This window comes from Acipenser ruthenus, chromosome 3 (assembly GCF_902713425.1).
Source record: "Acipenser ruthenus chromosome 3, fAciRut3.2 maternal haplotype, whole genome shotgun sequence".
Taxonomy (NCBI): domain Eukaryota; kingdom Metazoa; phylum Chordata; class Actinopteri; order Acipenseriformes; family Acipenseridae; genus Acipenser; species Acipenser ruthenus.
The window spans coordinates 97,587,445-97,598,025 of record NC_081191.1 but is presented as its reverse complement, the minus strand read 5'-3'; the positions used below and the strand labels follow the sequence as shown (position 1 = coordinate 97,598,025).

The following is a 10,581-nucleotide window of genomic DNA, read 5'->3' as shown; positions in this document are numbered from 1 at the left end:
CTGCAAGTTCGTTCTGACCCAGCCCACTTCAACCCTGAAATACATTCACATTTGCCTTTTCGTTTGTGCTTGAGAAATTACATACGTATTCCAAGTGAATTTCAACAATGCAAGTTTCATACTGCTTGTTTCACAGACCCCAATTAGCACTAATTTTGGACTTATATAAAGAAACATTAGGTAGTCCAAGACTTGGCTAAAGGGGGTCTGTGAAGCCAGCACTTAATGTTCATTTATTAGGGTGTAGGACAATGCTTTTGATGACGCTATATATTTTATATTAATCTTACTGCAAGAATTATTGGTAACACTTTCCATTAAGTGTCTGTAATTACTGTGTATTTACGTAGTAGTTTCTTAGGAAATGCATGTGTAGTTACACATAATAAAAATGTTATTATACATAATTACAATGTACTTCATGTGTACATTTTATGCATGATACAAACCTATTCCTAAAAATAATCCTAACCGGTTTTCAGTTCTGTTTTTATTGGGTTTCTTTGGGAAACGTCTTAAGGCAGAGCTAAGCAAATACTGGTAGATGGAAACTGCTAAATTGAATTCCGCTGGGTGGCTTTGGTAATGAGTTATTTTGGTATCCATCATGAGCAGAGGGTAAGGATTGGTTGTCTTTCTTAAAAATAACATGAAAAAGGATCACATTTTATAACATATTTAAAATGAAACATCCTAATGGCAGAGTTTATGTATACCTATGAAACATTTTTTCACACTGATCCTGAATAAATAAAAAAAGCTTTTCAAATGTTACAGTATTACAAATACAGTATCTCTAACAAAAATGTTGTGATTTTCATTTTTTAAATCTTACTGGTATATGCACTATAAAAGCTCAAAATGTCCCTGTAAAAATTCACTGTATGTGTAGGCAGGCGCATATTCCAACTATAGTTAAATGTACTTATTTATTTATTTACTTATTTACAAGTGAGCTTCAACACTGCATTCAGAACAGTGTGCTTTCTGAATACAGGCATTCACAATTTTGTCAACTTAAGTGAGAACCACACATAAGTTATGATTTTAGATATGATTCATTATTGAACTTTAATAGTTTTAAAAACATTTGTGCTTGCCAGAATCTACCTTCTAATTATTTCTAGTATATTCATCTTGTACTGAATATACCTGTTTTCAAACAGGGATCAGAGTTCATTTGTAATCTTTAAGGAGGATGGGAGTGAATTCAGATGTATCAATATGGACACAGGTGTTGTCTTTATTGTTTAATGAATGTATAAAAGGTTTAAAAAACAATTGGTGAAAAGCCGTCTCTATTCACTGCAGATGGGGTTCAAAGACACTGTTGTGTCCCAGGGGAGGATGCAGAGGCTTGTTTAATCAAATCCAGACCCTCAACAGATTAATAGTCTGATGTTATAAAAAGAAAATTACTGTATGGAAATGAAAACAATGGGGGGTCCCAGTATCATACTCCTTGTAGTTGAATCTTATCATATTAATTATATATATATATATAATTAATATTATATATATATATATATATATATATATATATATATATATATATATATTTCTTAGCAGACACCCTTATCCATGGCGACTTACAATTGTTACAAGATATCACATTATACATTATTTCACATTATTTTTAAATACAATTACCCACTGGGGATTGAACCCACAACCCTCTGGTCAAGAGTCCAGAGCCCTAACCACTACTGCACACTGCTGCCCTAATAATGATATATATTCAGTGGCAGAGGCTAAGTCTACCTGTCATTTTGTAAAAGTAAAAAAAGCTTACATCATGCTTTCCAAGGTCTACTGTATTGCTATTGGCTAACATGTAGCCTCAAAATGGGTGGAATTCTGTGTGTATTCCACCTGCAATCACCCTCTGTCTATCAAGTTTTACTCTATTTGTATTGGTTACACGATACAAATTTACGGCTAGCCTCTACCACTCTTAATTAAGAACATAAGAACATAAGAAAGTTTACAAACGAGAGGAGGCCATTCAGCCCATCTTGCTCGTTTGGTTGTTAGTAGCGTATTGATCCCAGAATCTCATCAAGCAGCTTCTTGAAGGATCCCAGGGTGTCAGCTTCAACAACATTACTGGGGAGTTGGTTCCAGACCCTCACAATTCTCTGTGTAAAAAAGTGCCTCCTATTTTCTGTTCTGAATGCCCCTTCATCTAATCTCCATTTGTGACCCCTGGTCCTTGTTTCATTTTTCAGGTCAAAAAAGTCCCCTGGGTCGACATTGTCTATACCTTTTAGGATTTTGAATGCTTGAATCAGATCACGGCGTAGTCTTCTTTGTTCAAGACTGAATAGATTCAATTCTTTTAGCCTGTCTGCATACGACATGCCTTTCAAACCCGGGATAATTCTGGTTGCTCTTCTTTGCACTCTTTCTAGAGCAGCAATGTCCTTTTTGTAACTAGGTGACCAGAACTGAACACAATATTCTAGGTGAGGTCTTACTAATGCATTGTAGAGTTTTAACATTACTTCCCTTGATTTAAATTCAACACTTCTCACAATATATCCGAGCATCTTCTTGGCCTTTTTTTATAGCTTCCCCACAATGTCTAGATGAAGACATTTCTGAGTCAACACAAACTCCTAGGTCTTTTTCAAAGTTCCCTTCTTCAATTTCAGTATCTCCTTGTCACAAAGACGGCCAGAGTGGGTGGCGTCAGACCAGACAGGAATTCAAAACAAAGACAGTGGTTGATGATGAGCTGAGTGCAATGGCTGCACTCAGCGTTTATTAACAAATAAAAGGGTTGAAAACAGCACAAAACACGGGACACGGCACTTCACGCCAAAATAAACAGGTAGACAAAACGGACAGACACTAACAAACAGGGACGAACAAACACGGTGAGTGAAAACACTATTTACTTTATATTTACGTTCTTCCGTTCTTATTTTAACTCTCCTTCTCCACACTCGTTCTCCACTCACCGAACACCAACCACGAGTGACTAAACGTGCATCTATTTATACTGTTTGTGCTGGGATTCAATTACTAATCAATTATTCACTTGAATCCCAGCACGTGAATTCATTACGTGAAACCCCGTGTTCACATATTATATTTTAAATGCACGTGCGTGATGTGCAATCCCGTGCCTAAATACAAATATACACTTTTTAAATACACGTGAAACACAGACCCGTTTATATCCCGTGTACCAATGACTATACACCAACATTAACACACGCACGCAACATACAAATGCACACAGGGACGGGGCACATTGCCACATATACCCCCCCTTGTGCGCAGCACACATGGCCTCAACGGCCACCTCCCCCCTTAAAAATCCAGCAGTCCAGGACAAAGTCTCGGGCTGGGAAGGGAGGCTTCAGTGGGCCCTTGGCTGGCAATGCTGTCAGCACCCCTGCCGGTAGTGGCACGGCTGACAGCCTTTTGGTCCCGTCCTGCAGCGAAAAAGCTGCGGGGGCAGGTGGTCCCCCGACCTCCCCCTTCTTCGTAGCCGGCAGCTCCCTCCTGTGGGGCTCCAGCCACAAGAACTCCTGCAGCGAAACTGCTGCTGGGGAAAGTGGTCTCCAGACCTCCTCCCCCTTCTTCGTGGCCGGCAGCTCCCCTTTCTGGGGCTCCGGCCACCATACTCCCTGCGGAGGTACGGGCAGCAGAGGCAGTTCCTGCTCCTCTGCTCCGGGCGGTGGTGGAGGCAGAGGCAGCTCCAGCTCCTCTGCTCCTGGAGGTGGTGGAGGCAGAGGCAGCTCCTGCTCCTCTGCTCCTTGCGGTGGTGGTGGTGGCAGAGGCAGAGGCAGCTCCTGCTCCTCTGCTCCTGGAGGTGGTGGAGGCAGAGGCAGCTCCTGCTCCTCTGCTCCTGGAGGTGGTGGAGGCAGAGGCAGCTCCAGCTCCTCTGCTCCTGGCGGTGGTGGTGGCGGAGGCAGAGGCAGCTCCTGCTCCTCTGCTCCTTGCGGTGGTGGAGGCAGAGGCAGCTCCTGCTCCTCTGCTCCTGGCGGTGCTGGCTCCCTCTGCTGTGGCGGCTGGGCATGTGCGCGCCGTGCTGCCTTCAGCAGCATAGCGAGAGGCTGCTGGGGGACACCAGCATCCTGCCCTTCTCCCCCCCAAAAATTTTCAGGGGGTTGAGCCTGTAACCCCTCCCCTTCCGGCTCTTGGGGCTGAACCAGCAGGCATTTTCCCTCTGCTGGTGGCTTGGGTCCCAGGGCTGTGGAAGCCCCGACTTGCCTCCCTTTGGGCTGTGGACGCACCGACTCCTCCCTTTTGGGCTGTGGACGCACCGACTCCTCCCTTTTGGGCTGTGGACGCACCGACTCCTCCCTTTTGGGCTGTGGACGCACCGACTCCCCCCTCTTGGGCTGTGGACGCACCGACTCCCCCCTCTTGGGCTGTGGACGTTCGGGCTCCCCCCACTCAGGTGTAGGACGTTCGGGCTCCTCCCACTCAGGCGTAGGACGTTCGGGCTCCTCCCACTCAGGCGTAGGACGTTCGGGCTCCTCCCACTCAGGCGTAGGACGTTCGGGCTCCTCCCACTCAGGCGTAGGACGTTCGGGCTCCTCCCACTCAGGCGTAGGACGTTCGGGCTCCTCCCACTCAGGCGTAGGATGTTCGGGCTCCTTCCGCTTGGGCTGCGGACGCTCAGGCTCCTCCCATTTGGGCTGTGGACGCTCAGGCTCCTCCCATTTGGGCTGTGGACGCTCAGGCTCCTCCCATTTGGGCTGTGGACGCTCAGGCTCCTCCCATTTGGGCTGTGGAGGCAAAACCAGCAGGCATTCACCCTCTGCTGGTGGAGATGGGGACAGCAGGTACTCACCCTCTGCTGGTGGAGATGGGGACAGCAGGCATTCACCCTCTGCTGGTGGGCCTGCTACCTGGGCTGCTGTTCCTTTTATCGTTGCCTCCAGGTAGCTGAGGAGAAACTCCACACCTTCCTCCAAGGTGTTTGGGGTGTGTTCCTCCTGATAGGCCTCCCATCTCTCACTGTCCATCATCCACAGGGCCCGGACGATTATGGGCAGAGACTGGGCCTCCAGCCCAGCATTCTCTAGGAACCAGCCCCGCAGTTTGATGGCGTCTTCTGCCATTGACCTTTTTTTTTTTTTTTTTTTTTTTTTTTTTTCCCAGACCCCTCCTGGTCTGACGCTTGGAGGCGCGGCTATCCCACGATGACACCACGTGTCACAAAGACGGCCAGAGTGGGTGGCGTCAGACCAGACAGGAATTCAAAACAAAGACAGTGGTTGATGATGAGCTGAGTGCAATGGCTGCACTCAGCGTTTATTAACAAATAAAAGGGTTGAAAACAGCACAAAACACGGGACACGGCACTTCACGCCAAAATAAACAGGTAGACAAAACGGACAGACACTAACAAACAGGGACGAACAAACACGGTGAGTGAAAACACTATTTACTTTATATTTACGTTCTTCCGTTCTTATTTTAACTCTCCTTCTCCACACTCGTTCTCCACTCACCGAACACCAACCACGAGTGACTAAACGTGCATCTATTTACACTGTTTGTGCTGGGATTCAATTACTAATTAATTATTCACTTGAATCCCAGCACGTGAATTCATTACGTGAAACCCCGTGTTCACATATTATATTTTAAATGCACGTGCGTGATGTGCAATCCCGTGCCTAAATACAAATATACACTTTTTAAATACACGTGAAACACAGACCCGTTTATATCCCGTGTACCAATGACTATACACCAACATTAACACACGCACGCAACATACAAATGCACACAGGGACGGGGCACATTGCCACACTCCTATATGATATTTATAATGCACATTTTTATTGCCTGCATGCAATACTTTACACTTTTCTCTATTAAATTCCATTTGTCATGTGTCTGCCCAATTCTGAATGCTGTCTAGATCATTTTGAATGACCTTTGCTGCTGTAGCAGTGTTTGCCATTCCTCCTATTTTTGTGTCGTCTGCAAATTTAACGAGTTTGCTTACTATACCAGAATCTAAATCATTAATGTAGATTAGGAATAGGAGAGGACCTAATACTGATCCCTGTGGTACACCACTGGTTACCTCGCTCCATTTTGAGGTTTCTCCTCTAATTAGTACTTTCTGTTTTCTACATGTTAACCACTCCCTAATCCAAGTGCATGCATTTCCTTGAATCCCTACTGCGTTCAGTTTGAGAATTAATCTTTTATGCGGGACTTTGTCAAAAGCTTTCTGGAAATCTAAATAAACCATGTCGTATGCTTTGCAGTTATCCATTTTCAATGTTGCATCCTCAAAAAAGTCAAGTAGGTTAGTTAGACACAATCTCCCTTTCCTAAAACCATGCTGACTGTCTCCCAGGATATTGTTACCATATAGGTAATTTTCCATTTTGGATCTTATTATAGTTTATAAAGTTTACATATAATAGAAGTCAGGCTTATTGGTCTGTAGTTACCTGGTTCGGTTTTGTCTCCCTTTTTGTGGATCGGTATTACGTTTGCTATTTTCCAGTCTGTCGGTACAATCCCTGTGTCAAGAGACTGTTGCATGATCTTGGATAGCGGTTTGAAAATAGCTTCTTTCATTTCTTTGAGTACTATTGGGAGGATCTCATCCGGCCCACGGGATTTGTTTATTTTAAGAGCTCCTAGTCCCTTTAACACTTCTGCCTCTGTTATGCTAAATTAATTAGACTTCATCTTGACGTGTCTGTTGACGTGTCACGTGCCATGTGTCACGTGTAGCTAATGCCTTGTAGAATTTTCCTAGCTTTCAACTGAGGAAAAAATAACAATAAAAAATAACAATAAAGGTCGTCCAAAGAACTAAATTGGACATTCTTCAACAGGGAGGACCAAACAAAATTGCCTTTTTAATTGCTCATGGTACGAAAAAACAAAATGTTTTTTCAAACCTGCTTTTCATCATACAAATATATTTTCTACAAATAACATCACTCGGGATTCATCAACAAGTAAGTCCACAATGTTTATTATATTCAGTTGCTTGCCTTATGTGCTGCGTATACTATATTACTGTAGTACATTTCTTATTAAATGGCGACCCGGTGCACCGTAACTGAACGTCTAAGCACCCCTCTCCTCCCAGCTCTCAACCTCCTCCATTGTTACCAGAGCACCCCTCCCCCACTCTCAACCTCCTCCACTGTTACCAGAGCACCCCTCCCCTCCCCGCTCTCAACGTCCTCCACTGTTACCAGAGCACCCCTCTCCTCCCAGCTCTCAACGTCCTCCACTGTTACCAGAGCACCCCTCCCCTCCCCGCTCTCAACGTCCTCCACTGTTACCAGAGCACCCCTCCCCTCCCAGCTCTCAACCTCCTCCACTGTTACCAGAGCACCCCTCCCATCCCCGCTCTCAACCTCCTCCACTGATACCAGAGCACCCCTCCCCTCCCAGCTCTCAACGTCCTCCACTGTTACCAGAGCACCCCTCCCCTCCCCGCTCTCAACGTCCTCCACTGTTACCAGAGCACCCCTCCCCTTCCAGCTCTCAACCTCCTCCACTGTTACCAGAGCACCCCTCCCATCCCCGCTCTCAACCTCCTCCACTGATACCAGAGCACCCCTCCCCTCCCAGCTCTCAACCTCCTCCACTGTTACCAGAGCACCCCTCCCCTCCCAGCTCTCAACCTCCTCCACTGTTACCAGAGCACCCCTCCCCTCCCAGCTCTCAACCTCCTCCACTGTTACCAGAGCACCCCTCCCCTCCCAGCTCTCAACCTCCTCCACTGATACCAGAGCACCCCTCCCCTCCCCGCTCTCAACCTCCTCCACTGTTACCAGAGCACCCCTCCCCTCCCCGCTCTCAACGTCCTCCACTGTTACCAGAGCACCCCTCCCCTCCCAGCTCTCAACCTCCTCCACTGTTACCAGAGCACCCCTCCCCTCCCAGCTCTCAACCTCCTCCACTGTTACCAGAGCACCCCTCCCCTCCCCGCTCTCAACGTCCTCCACTGTTACCAGAGCACCCCTCCCCTCCCAGCTCTCAACCTTCTCCACTGTTACCAGAGCACCCCTGCCAGCTCTCAACCTCCTCCACTGTTACCAGAGCACCCCTCTCCTCCCAGCTCTCAACCTCCTCCACTGTTACCAGAGCACCCCTCCCCTCCCAGCTCTCAACCTCCTCCACTGTTACCAGAGCACCCCTCCCCTCCCAGCTCTCAACCTCCTCCACTGTTACCAGAACACCCCTCCCAGCTCTCAACCTCCTCCACTGTTACCAGAGCACCCCTCCCCTCCCAGCTCTCAACCTCCTCCACTGTTACCAGAGCACCCCTCCCCTCCCAGCTCTCAACCTCCTCCACTGTTACCAGAACACCCCTCCCAGCTCTCAACCTCCTCCACTGTTACCAGAGCACCCCTCCCCTCCCCGCTCTCAACCTTGGCCTCGCCATTTGAGTTACTCCCGCCCATAAATTAGCCTGCAGATAAGTGAAGAACCAAAATATCTTCATCACAACAATAGTTAATGGTAATAAGGAGGTAATAAAACAATTTTTCTCTCCTTTGAAATAAATGCATGGCTAATGGGAATTTGAAGCCATGTTGTTTGTGTGCATACAATTGTGGGATCATATTCCCCCTCCATACTAGTGTGTTTTCTATAACAGAGATTCTTCTAGATATACAGCAGTACCAGGCTCAAAGTGAAGTGACTGAAAACAACCACAAACCCCCCAGCAACTCCATGTGTTATACAGAAAGCCTTAGTGATTGATTTACAGAAACGCGCTGCTATTTCCTCTGGTGGTAGCCTAATTAGCGATGTCATAAATCAGCATTAGTTAGGACTACAAATACCTTTATACATGAGCCGCAAACAGTTACACAGGACATCAATTTAAGTATCAACAAAGCAAGCAGTACTGCAGACATTTCTACAAATCAATATGCTTCTTCTCTACGGGGCGATGTTGCCTTTTGTATTATTTATGCACACACCTCTGTTTAAAAAGCTACTTTATTCATTATGGCGACAGATGTCCACACTAATACACGTACACAGCAATCATCCCCAAACCTCCTGGTTTTCTGTGAACCACATGATATGGAAAGAGAAATCAAACAAAAAATACTTTTGTTGATCAGTGTGCAGCCCAGCCTGCTATTAACCCAAAGTGTCCCAGTCTAGCAATGCAAAGCCTTGGCAGATATTGCAGCTACATCTTATCCATGGCAGAAACTACAGGCCTCCTCTTTTCCTGCTGCAGACAACATTGGGCCATACCCATAGAGGCACATCTCCTCGCCCCTGTTACTGTCTTTCAACAATGCTAAGCAGCAGGCAGCTGACAGGGAAACACTAACTTGGCAGACTGGAACAATTACAAAAGTCTGCCTGTGTAGAACATGACAGAGCTGACTTAAATTAACCAGAAAGAATGTGTTTTCATCTGCACTCAGTGGCAGCCACCTATACATTGGGAGTTTTTTTTTTTCTCCTGCCTTAAATATCGACACAAAAAGAAAGAGATAGACAAAAAAAAGTTTTTGTTCACCCATCTGATTGTGTAAACTTGGTAATTGAATCTCATTTGGAACTGGTATATGCTATAGCTTTTAAACAGAATTTGAACCAAGAACTGCCAGTCCTTTAAAACGCATTTACATTGATGGGGCTCGACATTTAGCCCCCTCAGACTGCACTCAGTTCAAACTGGTGGGTCGAGTAATCAGCCTGTAAATGCCACATTTAAAATGATATTGTATGACATTTAATATATGGATCAGATACACTTTGCAGTGGAATAGTGTATCCCGCTAATTCTTGCTGCAAGTCAAAAGTAATATACATCAAAAGAGGTTGCTCAGCATATAACTCACCAATTTGATTTATTATTTTGTTCAAATCAATGTTTTGGAATTTGACATACACGTGCATTAGGACTAACTAAAACTAAAAAAAAGATTATCTTTGTTCTATGAAGATAATTACAAACACAAATTTTGGTTTAGAGGAGATGGACAATTCTGTTTGCTTTTATGCTCTTAGAATATCCCCTTGGATTAAAATGATCTGCTAGTTTAGAAGCTTGTAAATCAAATTCACTATCAGTACTCCCGATTCTACACCCCCAAAACATGACTAAAAGGTAAGCACTTTCTTCATACCACGAACATACAGTAATAACAACACATCATCTACTGAATGTTGCAAACTCATCTGCGAGTGAATACATGTTTGTTAAAAGTGTAATTCATTACAATCTCCTCCTCAGCTTGTTTATGTATTAGCAAAAATACAGTAGTGATCAGTAGTGATGAAATAAGTTAAAAGTGCATTATATATATATATATATATATATATATATATATATATATATATATATATCATGTTGATAATACACTGATACTGTGTATCTAAAGCAGAAATAGTGTATGTTGTTTTATCTAATCAGACAGCACAGATTGTGCTGAGCGGACTGACACTGTGTTGACACTGTTCTGTAGTAATCCCAATGGATGTGGCTGCAGCTGCTTATGCTTGTGGGTGGCCCTTGTTCAGTGCATACAATTCAAGCTCATGACCTTTACTTAGTTTTTATGGAAAACACACTGAAGTCATGGGACATCAACCACA

The 10,581-nt window shown here is 44.9% G+C and overlaps 1 protein-coding gene across 1 annotated transcript; it reads left to right on the top strand.

Annotated features, from left to right (window-relative positions):
* The first annotated feature begins 585 nt into the window (after positions 1 to 585).
* On the top strand, positions 586 to 8,416 carry LOC131731987 (uncharacterized). The gene is made up of 2 exons (XM_059021009.1): positions 586 to 618; positions 7,088 to 8,416. The coding sequence occupies exons 1-2, from the start codon at positions 586 to 588 to the stop codon at positions 8,414 to 8,416; spliced, it is 1,362 nt and encodes a 453-aa protein (XP_058876992.1).
* Positions 8,417 to 10,581: the final 2,165 nt, after the last annotated feature.

Coding starts and splice junctions, on each gene's coding strand:
- LOC131731987 (XM_059021009.1), top strand. CDS start 586: ATGAGTTATTTTGGTATCCATCATGAGCAGAGG. Junction 619..7,087: donor GTATCCATCATGAGCAGAGG/GTAAGGATTGGT, acceptor CTCTCCTCCCAG/CTCTCAACCTCCTCCATTGT.